This window comes from Ascidiella aspersa, chromosome 9, assembly GCF_963924565.1.
Source record: "Ascidiella aspersa chromosome 9, kaAscAspe10.2, whole genome shotgun sequence".
In the NCBI taxonomy this organism is placed as follows: domain Eukaryota; kingdom Metazoa; phylum Chordata; class Ascidiacea; order Phlebobranchia; family Ascidiidae; genus Ascidiella; species Ascidiella aspersa.
This window is the reverse complement of record NC_139455.1, coordinates 9,948,926-9,965,865: the sequence shown is the minus strand read 5'-3', so window position 1 is coordinate 9,965,865 and position 16,940 is coordinate 9,948,926. Positions and strand designations below refer to the sequence as shown.

General features: G+C 38.1%; 1 protein-coding gene across 1 annotated transcript; it reads left to right on the top strand.

Moving 5' to 3' along the window:
- Nucleotides 1-488: 488 nt before the first annotated feature.
- On the top strand, nucleotides 489-16,840 carry LOC146132912 (retinoic acid receptor RXR-alpha-B-like). The gene is made up of 8 exons (XM_083397976.1): nucleotides 489-854; nucleotides 1,155-1,215; nucleotides 5,352-5,600; nucleotides 5,956-6,096; nucleotides 8,312-8,454; nucleotides 10,935-11,073; nucleotides 13,051-13,275; nucleotides 13,911-16,840. The coding sequence occupies exons 1-8, from the start codon at nucleotides 603-605 to the stop codon at nucleotides 14,324-14,326; spliced, it is 1,626 nt and encodes a 541-aa protein (XP_083254102.1). The 5' UTR covers nucleotides 489-602; the 3' UTR covers nucleotides 14,327-16,840.
- The last annotated feature ends 100 nt before the right edge of the window (nucleotides 16,841-16,940 follow it).

Here is a 16,940-nt window from a genome sequence, read left to right as displayed (position 1 = left end):
AATATTTCAATCTTTTATTGAAGTTAGCAGACTGAAGGAACAGTAATGACCAAATAAAATGTCTTACCTTCAGCCAATTTGGGCAATTTTATGTTTAAAAATTTTCTTCACTTTGCCCACTGATTTTGAACCAATGCATAAAACCTGTGTGCAGGGTAAAAACTTCAAGGGACACTGATTACAAGTATATATATTGAATTGTCTTGCTGCTTTGGTTTTGTGATACTATACCAGTCTACTACCAAAAATACCAGATTGAATACTTTTGAAATAATATAATTTACAAGCAAAGAACTGTAAGCGTTGCCGAAGTTTTGTGTGGTTTCTCACCTTGGAGTACAACTGCAAGGGATCAGGTTGAACTCCAATATAACCCAAATCTTGATAAAGCAACATCATGAAATTAAAAATTGATATTTTTAGGAATACACTTGTCTTTGTGCAGTGTTATTTTTTATGTAAAAATATTGTTTCTGATTTCAGGGTGATTAATAGGTAATGCAAGTCTGCAAAAAAAGAATCATTTCGGCTTTGTTTTAATATGAATGGTAAATCTGCAATTGAGTTTTGATAACTGAACTATCTGTGCAAAAAAGAAAGAAATGTCGTTGCCAACCAGTGGAATACCAACTTCTGTCCCGTCGAACATTCCAATGTTTTCACAGCCAAGCCCAAGATTTCCACAGGGCAGTGCAATGTCGTTGGTGGATTTCAGGAACATGGTTCCTGTAAGTCATCCCCATTTTGCCGCAATAAGTCAAGCCCAAGCGGGTCTCATGCAGTTTCCCTCCCATCTCATGCCAGCTACAACAACAAGTTATGGTTCCCACCCACCTGAGCCAATAAACTCAACAGTAAGAAAACAATTTTTGCTGTCTGGTAGTAACCATTTATTTTTATTGTTATTTTGACAAGGGTTAATTTTTTTTTTTATAAACATATTTCTTGTTTTTTAGGCAATTTAACTTGATTATTTAAACTTGTGTGATTACTCCCATTTTTTAAATTACATTTATATAAAATAAGATACCTGTGATATCAAATCTGTTAATACGCTCTCTGAAATGTAAACCTAAGTTATAATACAGGGTTGATACGCACATTAATCATTTTAATAAATGGCATCTCTTGTAAAAACTATTCTTCAATTGCAGCCATCAACACTGAATGGACAAAATTCATCTCAAGTACCTGATAGCAGTTCAGGATCACAAGGTTTGTGACCAAAAAATGTATTCCTTGCAAATTTTGGTAAAAAATAACACCAAAACTTGTAAAATAGCAACCAAGCATATATACTAATTGATCTAAAACAAGGGTTATTACTTAAAATAGTAAATTAAAAACACAAAACCTGTGTTTTGAGGTGGGAAGCCATAACTTTTGTTTATCTGCAACAAAACTATAAGCTTTAGTGAAAACACATGAGAAACTAAACTTTACTCCAGTTACTGTGCTCGGGACCAGTAACATTCCAAGGCAATGTTCATTTGTTATGAAACATTGAATATTTGCTCCTAATGGTAAAAAAAAATAATGTCAAAACTAAATAATGTTGGTAATGCAGGAAAGCAGTATGACAGAATGCTGGCGACTTGTGCCTGTGCCAGAAACTGAAGAAGTTGGCACAACGTTTTTTTCCACAAATATTCAATCTCATATATATGTTTGAAATCACTAATATAATATAAAAGCATTCCGCACTACAATTGGTAGGAATTGATTTTGTTGTGCCATTTTGATAAAAGTTTCGGAAGTGCAAGCACGTTGTTTATTGGGGAAAAAGGCAGTGCTAGGCATATGCAGTTCCAGTTAAAATATATATATATACCACAGGGTTGTTCCTGAGCAAAAATTTACACTCGCCAGGTGAGCGAGCGGCTATTAATGAGCACTCGCCCGGCCAAAATAACACTCGCCAAATTTGTTGGCATGCAGCCTGCGAATTTCCGTCCTAGCACGGTCATTTCTTAGGCTATCGTTAACCTGTCTCATGGTACGTAATCATTAGAATTTTATAAAAGTCTGGTCGTTATTTTAAAAACAAAGTTTTTTACTTGAAATGCACTTAGTAGCCACAGCCAGCCTGTTTTCCATTTTTTTTAAATCCTCGCGCTTTCTTTTTTTTTCGTATTCTGGTTTTTCTGTGCTTAAAGGACGTTTCATCGCAGGTTGCTTCGCGCCACAAACAAAATGCCACATTTCGCCTAACACTATAGTTACTGATTGAACAGCAAATAATGACTAAATAAAATAATTGCAAATTTACACCTAAACCATTCATTCGCAAAGTGAACAACCATATGCACCAGAGGTTTTGTGCTGCGCGACGCCCTATAGTGGGTTGTTACAATTTTCCAAGGGCGTCTTCAATGGTTTTGATTCGCATCTAAACAAACAATAATTGCGAAATAAAATATTTACAGACAGTTATATTTTAAGCTTTGTCTTGGGTGACCGACGTCCGATATGAACTTAAAGAGATCGCAACAACATACTTACGTAGACTAATTGCTAATTCTCAGCTGTAGTTTCGCAAGTAGGCGATATTTTAAAATATCGTAGTGTTCAGTGAACCGTTTCGGTCGCTCAAAACATCTTAAAAAACACTGCTTACAAATATGATTAGAACTTATTGTTACCAAAAACTTCAGCGATTGCTTATAATTTTCTAATACAAACAATTCAATAAATTGAAAAAAGTAAAGTCTTATCGCTGGGTGCATCGCTAGTCCAATAAACTTTTTTTTAAGGTGCCAGCGGTCGGGTTAAACATTTGAAAATGAACAACGTTTAAGGTAAACAATCAACCTCATAAGCCATAACTATTTAACACTGCACGTCTTTTGATTGTTTGCCGGTAAGTGATTTTTTAAAAGGGGACAAAGAGTCTTTATTACGAGCTTCGAACGTGACTTCGATTAACCTTATTATGTGTGTAGTGTTAAATGTATTATGGCCTTAGTGTTTAAGGAAATAACTGGCGGTAAGTAATATTTCGCTTAGTAGTGATGCTCAACACAAGTCATCCTACCACACCAAGTAATTAAATTTCTCGCCGAAGCCACTCGCCAGTCGGGCGAGTGGGTTTCAATCAGCACTCGCCCGGAACGATTTGCACTCGCATTGGCGAGTGAGCTAGCCACCTACTACTGAAGGCAGGGTTGGACTTAAGCACTCGCCCACTCGCCAATGCGAGTACAAATTGCTCTTGGCGAGTGCTGATTGACACCCACTCGCCCGACTGGCGAGTGGCTTAGGCGAAAAATGTAATTAGTTGGTGCAGGACAACTTGTGTTAAGCGCCACTACTAAAATTATTTTCTTAAACACTGAGGTGCAAATACATTCAACACTTCACAGGTAATAAGGTTAATCGAAGTCACGTTCAAAGCTCGTAATAAAAACTCTTTGTCCCGTTTAAAAAAATCGTTTACCGGCGAACAATCAAAGACGTAATTGCTGCAGTGGTAAACAGTTATGTGGTTTATTGTTTAACTTCAACTTCTTTGATGCTTTTGGGAAAGGACGTGCAGTTTTGGGTAACAATAAGTTCAAAGCAAATGTCTTATAATAATATTTGTAAGCAATGTTTTTTTAAATGTTTTGAGGGACTAAAACGGACCACTGAACTCTACGATATTTGAAATATCGCCTACTTGTATAACTACAGTTGAGCATTAGTAATTAGTCTGAGACGTAAGTATGTTGAATAACTGTCTGTGAATATTTTATACCGTATTTAAGATGCATATGGTTGTTAACTCAGCCAATAAATGTTTTTTTTTTGCGAATAAATGGTTTAGTTGTAAATTTACAATTATTTTGTCATTATTTTATCTGTTTAAACAGTAACTATAGTGTTAGGCGAAATGTGGCGTTTTGTTTGTGGCGCGAAGCAATTTGGATGAAACGTCCTTGAAGCACAGAAAAAACAGAATACGAAAAAAGAGGGCGCAAGGAATTGACAGTGTTATTTTTTCACTAAAGAATACTTCGGCTGAAAAACATTGTTTTAAGCGTAAACTGCTTTATATGTCATTCATTTGTTCATCCATGCATAAAAATAAACGACCAAACTTTTATAAAAACAACTGTTTACGATAGGTTGGAAAGTACCCGCTCTGCTGCAGTCACAGCCGCGCATTTCATGTAAAGTCAACGTAAAATTCAGTCAGCCGCGAAAAATCGCTCAAACGTGCAAAACTTTGTTGCGTTAACAGTTTTCAGTCTAGTACTGCATTTTCAGCCGTGCAAATTTTACAGATAACTTTATTACAGCCGCTCAATTTAAAGCTGCAAAATTGTCTCTCCCGCGCAAAAACTAAAGTTTACAATCTGGTGTTTACGTATAGAAAAATACAGGTTAACGATAACCCAAGAAATGACCGCGCTAGGACAGAAATTTATTTGCAGACAGCGTGCCAAAAATTTGGCGAGTGTTATTTCGTCTTGGCGAGTGCTGATTGATAGCCACTCGCCAAACTGGCGAGTGTAATTTTTTGCTTAGGAACAACCCTGGAAGGTTAATTATTTCATTTAATTGCAAACAACACACGCTTGTGCAAATACAACAACAAATCAACAGACGCATCACACAGGGTAAAAAAGTCATTCTTCTAACCATCAAATTTGTTTGATAAATTTGCAGGGATGTTTCGATGCGAAAATATCATAACCAAAAATTCACTTAGTATTTGGTAGTTTTTTCGCCAATTAAAGTGGGTAAAATAAATCTACCCGTAGCATCCCTGGCAAAACTTATCATGTCACAAGACTGTGTATAACTTACCCGCAGATTTGTTTAACAACTATGCATTTATACTGAAATAATCAAGCATTCATTGGTAAAAAAAATCAAATCACTTGGAAGGAAAACAACAGAAAGTTCAGACAGCTTGCTCAAATCTTTAGCGAACATAATTTCGTCAGGGCGAGTCTTGATTTGTAAATACTCGACTGACTGGCAAGTGCAAATTTTGATTCATTGTCAACCCTGCCTAAATGCAATTTTAGATAATGACATCTTTGTTAGACTTAGTTATGTACTTACGAAGATATGGGTCTAATGTCTAGGACTATTGCATTGTGACTATAGAAATAGTAAATATTACAAACCAACATTTACTGGGAAAGCAAACAGCACTTGGTAAGGTACAGATTTGCTAACAGTTTAATTGGTCACAGTTTACCACAATGTATACATTAATTTTATACAACTTAAACTATTCAATTGAAATACCTAACAGGCAAGTTAATTGTAAACAAAAAGCAACAACATAAATGAATCTAAAAATATTTGAAAAAGAACTACATTAAATCGAATTTGACAAACAACTAAGTTTTTTGTAGGTGGTGGTTTGAACATCCAGTATGACAACATCCATGTCAAGCAAGAGATTTGCTTACCTGGTCCAGGTTCCATGGGTCCGCTTCAGTTTCCTCAGCTCTCTTCCACTGACAGCCCAGTCCCCAGCACAATGCCATCGAATCCATTTTCTGTGACCAGCAGCCCAACTTCTGTAAAACACATCTGTGCAGTATGCGGGGACAGGGCTTCTGGGAAACACTATGGTGTATACAGCTGTGAAGGCTGTAAAGGTATAGTTTTTAATACATAATAGATTATTATCTATACATATGTAAATATACTTGTATAACAAAGTGTGTGTTGAACATTGTGGATCATAATTATTTTTATGTTCCTACACAGAAATGACTTTAACTGGGAATGCCACCTCTAAACAGTGTATTTAGTTTTCTAGACAATTCATATTATGCTATATTTTCTGCAAGTTACACTGATATCCTTTATAAGCTAGTTGTTTATGTCATTTCAACTATAAGAACATTTCAAGCATGCCAAAATAATGCCTAAATTTGTTATTGATGTGGCATTAATTAGGTTTTTATCATTTGCCTGATGATGCTTTAAAGGTCATTTTATTCTTTAAAGGGTTCTTCAAAAGAACTGTACGGAAGATGCTTACTTACACATGCAGAGATGACAAGGACTGCATCATCGACAAACGCCAGAGAAATCGATGCCAGTACTGCCGCTTCCAGAAGTGCCAGACCATGGGCATGAAAAAAGAAGGTAAGGAAGAACCAGCGATATCTTTAAATGTTTTCTGTCATGTTGTCTTGCTGTGAGCATATCATAGCTCTATTGCAATTTTATTTTTTTAGTATTGGCAGCGTCTTCACTGCTTGCTTCGTATGTTTTTGAAATAAATATAGTAAAAATGATTTAGTTTTTTGAATAAGTTTTATTAATATGCAACCTTAAACAAACTGGGCAAATTGTAGTCAATAAACTTAAATATAATTGAATCACTGTGGTGGCATGTTTTAGTTTAACTGAAAGTCTGTATTCAATGTACATTTTTTCCGTTCATATAATTTTTTAACTAGTTTATGTCAATTCTGACTCCTGACAACATATATTTGCGTTGCTGGCTTACTGAGACAGACGACTTTCGGCGTGTCACGTTTTTTGACACCAACATCTAATATACAATGACTATAGTGAAGCAGGGTCAGAACTTTGGTGAACTCTGCGCCCGGGGTTCACATCCTTCCACGGCATTGTTGTGATTACCGTGTTGGCTAAGAATGTCTATTCTCGGCGGCAAGAAACCGCATACTATTTTTAGTCAAATCTCTATGACTGCTAAACACTAAAAAAATCGCGAAGGCATCTTAAACCAGCTAGCTTTACAATTTTAAAGCATGCCCATGTTTATTTAGCACGGAGCTAGTGTGTTCTCTTTGTGAATTAAACCTGGTAGGTTGTTAAGTTATGGTTCAATAGACTTTTGTTTGCTAAGACGAACAGATTCTTTACAGACATACATATCTAGTACCTTTTCAAGCTATGGTACCCTGAACGAATAACCCTAACTCTTCAGTGCAAAGTTTGTACTACGCTCATAGTCTGTAATAAAGGGGAACTTACAACTGAAAGGAAATGAACAAAGCCAAAATAATGTAATACCTAATGCAACCAATTTAGACGCGGAAACTGTATAAGAATTGCGTCATTCATGGATTTAACATTATGATAATAAAATTCGTTAATTTTGTGTTCATATGGTGTGCATTTTCATTTTGCATGCAGGGTAAAACACTTGTTTTTATGAATAGTACGTCTCCGGTATGTTGCTAATTAATTTACGTGGGTCATTTGATGTCACTGAAAAACGTAACGTAATCATGCCGAATGAAGCACTCATTAAGAATTAAATGGCGCATTACAAATCAACGCAATACGTCATCCTGCTAACCCTACAGGAACAGACGAGCATTCTTAGTATGTTAGACTAATTAACACACACACGACAATGCATGATGGAGACACTCGTAGTAGTGTAATTTGATCCTTGTCATAGCTGTTTGACACACAAAGTTTACCAAGCCGGTAAGGTAATGATGGTTTACCTAGTATAGAATGCAATAACCTGATTTTCTCTTTGAGAACTTCTGTGCAAAGCAAATTTGTACAACACGCAGCGGTTCTCTACAATGACCAGGTAACCGACCGCCGTAAAAAACAAAAAAACGTAAAATTATGTTAAAGCAGTCAAATCGATTGTAAAAAATATTGAATTATACCGTGACCTTTTAGCGCGACGCACGCACTTGATCCTAACAGATCGTTCCACCAAAATATTGTTACCTTTTACCTTACCTCAACACCTTATTAAGCAAGTTTGGAATGTAGTCGACCTTTGAACAAGATATGTCACGTGACGATGGATGTTTGCTCGACAACTCAGTTAATACGCAAAGCCGAAAAGTGCTTCGGGCGCTTTTGTAATTCATTATAAATGGTTTTTAATCACTAATAGAACAAAAATTATAGTACTCTCCAGGGGCGTCTATTCTAGGTAATTATCAATTTTTCTACAGCCAGAACGTTGCGAACCAATATTTTTGATGTTACACTTAAAATAAGCTACTATACGGCCTGTGGCTGACCTAAGATCGCTTGCTTACATAGAGTGGCGGTAAAAGAAGTGCCACAATGAGCGAACGCCTACGCCGAGCACGGTCTTGGCTTTGTGAGCCTGTATACAACCCACAATGAAGTATAATCTGCTATTTTAAATTGCTTTTTATTACAACCTACGAATGTGTCTTTAGACTAAAACAAACGAAGACGTAGACCGTAAAACCATTAGTGATTACAGTGACAATGAAACAGTGCAAGAAGCAAAATAGGGCGACGGGTTGCCGAAGGTTAAGTGAAATCGAGCGAAATAAAACTAATAAAATGACGAAAATTAACCCAATCTTACACTTATTGGTAGCTGTTCAAGAGGAACGTCAAAAAAACAAAGAGCAAGAAGACAACACCGAGGTTAATCCCGCTGATGAAATGCCGGTCGACAAGATCCTCCAAGCAGAACTGGCATCCGACCCCAAGCCGGAAGAGATTATCAACTTGCAAGAGGTATTCGATTCGGTTTTTGTTTTTCAAGATCTATTTAGTGGTTCGAAAATACTTCTAAAAGTTTGTATTATTTTATTGTGTTTGTGCGGTTTGTTTCGGGACGAAAAGTAAATCACTTTCGGAAAGGTTTATTGTAGATTAACTTTTTTAAAACACCCAACAGTCGATTACATAGGGTTTAGGCACAATGCATGGATTGTGTCGTAACCCTACGTAATCACAAGCACGTGGTGTTAATCGGTAACAGCCGGCGGAGATGTAACTACATGCCTTTATTATCTTTCGTCATCTTATACCTATGGTTTATTCAAACGCCCTTGTGACGATGTTGCTTGTACTGTTGCCTGTTGGAGCAAATAGTATCGTTATTTCGTTTTTGATCGTTTGAATATTTTTGGCAATGTTATTAAGTTGTTGAGGGAACCAAAAGCGCAATTTTAATTTGAAGGATGCGGTCCATAGTTAGATATTTTATTATTAAGTTGCCAATACTTCGACTAATTTTCAACTTTTTTTGATAATGCGTTATGAAGATTATTGACATAACAATAATTGTGTCAAAACCATGTTGTGCAATTCCGCCCCGAAATGCACACCCAGAAGTAAAATCATTCTGCATTTCACAGATCGAAACTTTTTTAACACCTTAAATGCATGAGTGTTGCAACCTTAGCTTTTAGTGGTATCTCAAGATATAATAAAAAATGCTGAGTAAAAAACTTAATTGGCCAAATAAACAAAACAATAAACAAAGTTAACATCGCATAGGTTGCGTTTACCGCTTTGTAGAGCCATAATTTGGTAATTTTGGTTTAGTAATTTAAAAAAAGGCATTGAAAAAAGGTATTAAGAAATGTTGCGAAGGAGTGTCTATCATTGACTAACTTTTTGTTTATTTGGAACTCAAATCGACTACCAAAAACCACCGACCATCGGATAGTATCAGTACTACGACCTGCGAAATACTTTGGTCTAAAATCAATCTATTCGTTCAGTTTTTGTGCCATACATACTTAATTACTCATGCATATAAATTGAAACTTATGTTTTTTACTGTTTAATCTGCCACATGGGTTTAGTTAACGTAAAGTATCCTGTTTCTTCCAGATACTGCCTATATTTTGTTGGCTTTATATTTATGTAAGATGTGCTTATCGGCTGGCATCATTTTAAGATTTTTTAAGGGTTTTTAATTAAGGTTCGTGCACTAAGGTTAAACCATGGTTTTAAGTTTGCTATATAATTGGAGACTCTTACTTCTTTAAAAGTAAAAGGTATTGTAGCGAACAAAAACTATTGTTAATTACCGCCGTTAAAAATAGTTTATAAAATGTCATTTTTACTCTGCCGTTTTCGAAACTTTATTGCCATTAAAGATTTAACAAAAATCGTATAATTTTTTAGTTTTGTATACAGAGCCAGTCCTTATAGTACAAAGTCTGGCTAATTACTGTTTGTTGATTGTTTAATGGGCGGAATAGTCCGCTGCAACTCAATGCATTGCGCGCACTGTTGCAATAGCATAATTTTATCTTATTGACATTTTTGGCTACAACAAGAAAGCAATTTCATTGTTTTTTGTGATTCTATGGTAAAACACTACTGTCCTTTTTATCGTAAAAACATATGTGTATTTAAAATAGAATTTTTTTCTGACAAGTGGTGAGATCAGTGATCACACATTCTATTTTGCCGTTTTTAGCATTGTACATTAACGCCACCAAGTATGTTTTGCTAAATGAAACGCACTTTTCGCACTGGTATGTGTGATTACGGGTTACTAACAACGTTCTACCATTCGCGAATTATCATACTTAATTGGCACGCCTTAATAACAAAGATACGGTTATTTCCGTCTACCATCATCTGCTGACGATAATACGCAGTGCGTATAATTTTACTAAATAAATCGACACTAAGAAGGGGCGGTCGTGGTGCTAGTAGCAGTTGGTGTATTGTTACACTCTAATGTGATTGCCAAAATTAAAAAAAAAATATTGACACTAGGATTGATAAAGGTTGAAATATTAATTATTTCTAGAATTAGGGTCGCATGAATAAATCTAGATTTATTGATTATGTGAAAAAGCGTTTCTGTTGTATGTGTTACTTACACCCTGTCATCCCGTTACTTCACACAGAAAATAAATATGGCTATGAATGGTATGTGTACTATCAGAAATGATAAATAAACTCTCCTCGCAGACCGTATCTGCTTTGCTACCTCCACCAAGCCGATCAAGTGGCTGCGTCATATCATATTGTAAAACGCTCGAACAAAAACAATATTGAGGCATAATGGTTGGAGGTTGTAGTAAGACGTTTTAAGAACACCAAAGCCCATACAGAAGTAGGTATCATTTTGGATGTTTTAAATAACTCTTTATTCATTGTCAACATCTTGATTCAAAATGATACTCACTTCTGTATGGGCTTTGATATTCTTATTACCTAAAAACATTCTTGTTGGCTTTTCACAGAGTGTGCAGCAAATGGACACGGACGCGACTGTCTGTAAGGCCGCCGACCACCAGCTCTTCACCCTGGTCGAGTGGGCCAAGCACGTCCCACACTTTTCGTCGCTGCCCCTTGACGACCAGGTCACCCTCCTTAGGGCAGGTAAGATTCGCTGCCAAGTTGGGCATTTTTAGTTGCCATGTCTTTAGACGCCACATGTCGACATTCAGGATGTGAGAGTGCAACGAAAAAAGTTTTAAATAGGTACACTACCCGCGTAATATTGCTAGTTTTGATCCTAATGTTGAAAAATATTTCGGTTAAAACTGTACATGTTTGTGTTCTCAATAAGATAAAAAAAACTTTGGGGATTTTTAATTGATATGCCTCCAGTCGCCACATGTTTGACACAGGATTTAAGAGTGCAACGAAAACCGTTTGTAATAGGTATCCGCGTGTTAGTGATAGTTTTGATACTAATGTTGCAAAATATTTCAGTTAAAACTGTACGTATTTGTGTTCTCAATAGGACAGTGGTTCTCAACCTGTGGGCCGCGACACCCAAGGGGGTCGCAAGGGGTTGTCTGGGGGGTCGCCGTGTAGAATTTCCAAAAAAAAATAATCATAGGAATTAGGCAATATGAATTAAAAGTTTGGCAATATAGAAGGACCAAAGGCAACCGCCAGTCTAACGTTTGTCTTTGTTTGGCCTTTGCTGCAATGAACTTGTTGCGTTTATGACGTCACAATTACACTTTTTAATTAATAAATCCAGCCTATCTTCAGTCAAACGATGTCTAATAAAAATGAATGGACGCTCAAACCAGGATTGCCAGAAGGCCTAAAATTCGAACCAAAAACGACAAATTGTTCTAATTTTAACTGCTGTGTCCGACGGTTTGTAAATCATTAGGACAGTAAGCTATCTGTCCCAATTTTGCCGAATTTATTTGGAACATTGGATGAAGTAAAACCATGGGCTCACGAGGCCTTCAAAATGGTTTATACCAACTTTACCAACGTAAGGACAAAATTTTTTCGCCCTTCGCGCGATTTTGATGCGTATTTCTACAATAATTCCTGTAAAGCACAAAAGCGTCAGGTGTAGTATATGGCGCTCTAGTATCAAATTGAAATTTAGGCCAACTTACAATAAAATTCGTGCTAGGTTTACAATAGGTTACAGGCAAACTATTTTTAAATAGCATTTTCTACAACATCCACAGAATTCCGAGAATAAAATTTTGGTGTTGCAGTTTTGGCAAAAGGAAATAGAATTTACAGAAAGCTTTATTATTGCACTGCTGTTAACGTCTAACCGTTTTGTAAATTTGGGAGAAATTTGGCTGCCCACCAAGAACATTTACCTCTATTGATTCCCTTTAGTCTCGCACTAGGTACATGCTAAATATTATTTGACATAAAATGTATGAATTTCACACCAACAATGTCCTAACCCTAAACCAAGCATCTGGCAACACTGGCTCAAACCGTAACTTTAGCTTGTTATATGCATAGCGCATTTTAGCCAAATCTTAATACAGTCCTAGTCTAGATTTTTTCTCTATTTTAATTTTGCCAATTTTAAAATGTGTCTTTTATTTACTCAGGTTTATGTATCACACACTATAATTAGGGGGTCGCGCAAGTTATCGAAAACTTAAAAGGGGTCGCGAGAACAAAAAGGTTGAGAACCACTGAAATAGGATAACAAATAGGGAATTTTTAGTTGGCATGCCTCCAGTCGCCACATGTTGACATACAGGATGTGTGAGTGCAACAAAAACCGTTTTATTGTAGGTATCCGCGTGTTATTGCTAGATCCCAATGATGCAAAATATTTCGGTTAAACTGTAGTGTATATAGTTGTGTTCTCAATAGGATAAGAAATTATCTTTAAAAATGTTAATTAGGTGTGTTTTCCAACTATAAAGATTTGTTTTTTTACAAAGGATTTTATAAAATTCAAGTTGAATTCTATGTTCGAACTGCTACTCTTTGGAAATCGTTTTAAAAGAGCGATCAGCAACACATGCTTTTCACCGCTAAGCAGTTATCCGAAACCTTCACTGCTAACTTGGCCTCACGTGAACCGCCCTTTCTAAAATCGCCACAATCCGCTTGCTTTTCTCGACACAGGTTGGAACGAGCTGCTGATCGCCTCATTCAGCCACCGCAGCATCGAGGTGCCCGACGGCATAGTAATGTCTTCGGGTCTGCGCGTCTACCGCCAAACCGCTCACTCGGCAGGCGTGGGTGCCATTTTCGACCGCGTACTCACTGAGCTTATCTGCAAGATGCGCGACATGAACATGGACCGCACCGAGCTCGGCTGCCTCCGTGCCATCGTGCTCTTCAACCCAGGTGCCACTGATACGAGCGCTTCTGCGTTACGCCTTCAGAGGCTAAACCGCGAGATATCGTGGCAGCGGCGAGCGCTTTTCCGCCACGATTCCCTGCGGTCGTGACTTTTGCGTTTCGACGCCTTGCAATCGTGCATGCGTTCTCTGTTCGCCGCCGCACAATGCCATCGCTGCTCACGAATGCACAGAAGCGTGTAGAGATTTGCTGGCGATTTAAAAGATTTAGAAACCTCTAAGCCTCCTATTTTTAACTGGCCAAAACTTGGCGTTTTTACTTTTCACTATTACAGCGGAAAAAAGGCAAATTACTCTAAGACTAACTGACCTGTTAATGGCTTTAATATTCAAATAGGCTGAAATCGCTTAAGTTTGCTCATTTTTCGTTTTGGCCCCAAAACAAAAAAAAAAACTTTTAGTTCAACTGAGTAACGCTATTGGTGACTGTGTCGTAAAATAATGCGACACGCCTACTGTCTGGAGGACTTTTTGCCAACCCTTTAGGTTTACGTGCAAAAACACAAAACACACCTTCAAATCACGCAAATGGACCTATGTAGAAAAAGTACATAAAAAATTAAGCTGCAATGATGCATATGCACATGCCCGGAAAATAATGCTTGCGACGTTTGGTTGCAGACGCGAAGGACCTCACTGACCCTTCGCACATCGAACAGATGCGCGAGAAGGTCTACGCCTCGCTGGAGGTCTACTGCAAGACCAAGTACCCAGAGCACCCTGGTCGCTTTGCCAAGCTTCTGCTGCGCCTTCCAGCGCTGCGCTCGATCGGCCTCAAGTGCCTGGAGCACCTCTTCTTTTTCAAGCTGATCGGCAACACCCCGATCGACCAGTTTCTCATGGACAAGTTGTCCAGCGACGACGCCGCCGCCGCTGCTGTCGCCAATGCGAGCGCCGCCACGCACAACGCCCCCGGCGGCTCGGCGAACCATCTCAACAACGTCAACATGAACAGCAACGCCTTCCCCCTCCACCACGCGGTGTCGCCCTCCGTATCCGATTACGCAACCACCTCCGGGGGAGTCCCCTCGCTTTGAAACACTAGTGGGTTGGTTGCCGGACGCCCGCGTGCAGTTCTCTATCTCTTCCCGCAGGAAGAGCGCGTCATGTCAGAGGTGCGCTGTACATAAGGAGTCCTTTTCCCATTGGCCGGCTTGCTAAGCGTGCGAGGTTCGTGGCCGGAAGTTGGCTTCGCAAACGCGAACCGATTTGACTTGTCGTTTTCGTGTCGGGACGCTTGCAATCTTTTGCTCTTATGTCGCAAACCTATGTCAGGGCGGAACGCCCGCCCACAAACGCGCGACATGTTGGGGTGGTTAAGCTCGTTTATTGTTGTTGGTTTAAAAATAAGCGAATTTAAATGCGAGTTTGTGTGATTTTCGTGGAAAGAAAGATCGCTTTGTGTAACGCTGAAGATTGTGTGTATGTGTGTGAACGTAACTTCGATATTTACTCATCCCTTCCCAAAAAAACATATTTTCGTCTGTCTTATTTTTTTCTACCAAAGTAGTTTGCGATGTTGCATTAATTCATTTTTTTAAGCAAGAAAAATTGATCTGAAAACGGTATTTTAAAAGTTGTGTACAACTTTATTGATGTGTACAACACACGAGCAAAAGGTGTCACGCAGCTCACGTACATTCCCGACCCCATAACAGTGACAGGTAGATTTACAAGGCGTCCACTGACAGGACGGGCGAGATAGGAACCCGTCAAAAGCAACGGGAACAGATGCTGCTCCCAGCGGTCCTTGTACATATTGCACATACATAATTTATGCGGTTAATCGCGATCGCTTATCGAGATGACTCGTGATCGTCATACGCCAGTTTTGCGGGTTGGTTTACATGGCCGCATTTAAACCAGTCGGCTTTCGTTTTCGCTCCTGTTCATGCATCGTTTCATGTGTCTCTGCCAGATTGCATCCCCATTGAAAAGCGCACCGTTTTTTTATAGGCGCACTGTTTTTGTTTCGTTTGGCAATAGTAGCAGGCCTTGACTGGTCGTAATACATTGCTGTACGTTGTATTGTAGTGCCGGCATCAGTCGTGTCACGACTGGACGCGAATGCTCGCGATCACGCAGGAGACAGGCGGGTTCGCGCCAGGTCGCTCAGTCACATATGTCGGTGCCGGATTAGCTTTTGACTACATTTCAGGTCAGCCGAGCGTCTAATAGCTGAGCAGCGTGCGTGGGCCCACGACGGGCACGTTTTTATACAGCTTTGGGCGGCTAAAGAGTCTTGCGATCTTTAGTCAGTTTACATTAAATGCCAATTCCCCTAATCGTGCCCTTTTTCGTTCCGGCAATCGTTTAACTCGCATCAATTTGTAATTGGAAACAAAGCATTTGCAAAAGCATTTGCCTTCTAGAATCGCATAATATACACTACAGCCAGAACAATTTAAGCTGATTAAAAACGTTTTGAAAGCTAAATGCTAAATCAAACGATTGGTGGTACGATATACAGACATTTAAAAAGCCCCAATTTACATCCACAATTAATAAAAAACGATTGATTTTTTTAGTAACGTTATTGCTTCGATTCGTTTGAAGTCATTTTTTGCGTGGAAATTAGTTTATTTATTGTTTAAAGTTCATTAGGATGTCCGATACTGTTCATGATGTTCTTTTTACTTCTCTTGGCGAATGTTGTGGTGCTGGTCTCTTATTAAATCGCGTTTAAACCTTGATTTGAATTGGAAAACAAACATTTTAGTAGAACTATTTTTTTTTATGAAAGGTTCGTAGTTTTGAACTGTGGCTATCGAATTCGCTGGGAAGCAAATATTATATATATCAAAAAGGTGATGCATTTCTACGAAACATCATCGTCTTACATTTTCTTAACAAAATATCGCAAAATTTATTGGCGAAAGACTTTTTTTAAGTGTCGAGTTTTTCTATAGTCGTCTTAATCGTACCTGCTGCTTTAAAGAAAGCTAGTTCTCGCTTGACCGTTAGTGTGTGCTGTCCATTTTATTTTTTTGACTTCGTTGTATATGTTTGCTGTTTGTCACTACACGAGGCCGAAAATATTAATCCGAATCTTCTTGAATATATGTCCATCAATTGTTTCACAAACTTGCTTTACACCAAAAAATAAGATTTGTTTGTCTATCACATTTTTGGGTTTGGAATCCCCAGGTATTAGATTATATTTTAACTTTTTTATCAATTAAAAGTTTTGACAAAAAACGATTTCCACCCGATCAATGCAATTTTTTGGACAAAATAGATGATGAACCACAGATTGTCACCCCGGGTTTACTTTGTATAGTGCTGTCTGTAAAGGTGAATTTGATTTGCTAACTGATTCATTAAACGGCCTCATTAAACGGCCATGCACTCGGTAGTACAGTTTATGTTGTTATCGTCAACCACTTTAACATCATTTTCGTTTAAACCCGTAAAACTTGCTTTTTGTGGCGTACGATTTTATAAGGACGCTTGTCATTTGGGTTAATAAATATGGTGATATAGTCTTACTATATCGTAAAACTGTGTGATATAATTGATCAATATTGCACGTTTAATGTGTTAATAAACAACAACGCCATTTCTTACAACAAAGAGGGTGAAAGTATTACTGCCCTCCCCAATTTTACGTTGTTTACGAGATGTTCGTTTGCTAATCTGCATCTACTAAAA

What these genes read in the sequence shown, in the direction of transcription:
- LOC146132912 (XM_083397976.1), top strand. Translation starts at nt 603, where the DNA reads ATGTCGTTGCCAACCAGTGGAATACCAACTTCTGTCCCGTCGAACATT. An exon ending in CAGCTGTGAAGGCTGTAAAG is followed by an intron (nt 5,601 to 5,955) that starts GTATAGTTTTTA and finishes TATTCTTTAAAG; the next exon opens with GGTTCTTCAAAAGAACTGTA. An exon ending in CATGGGCATGAAAAAAGAAG is followed by an intron (nt 6,097 to 8,311) that starts GTAAGGAAGAAC and finishes ACTTATTGGTAG; the next exon opens with CTGTTCAAGAGGAACGTCAA.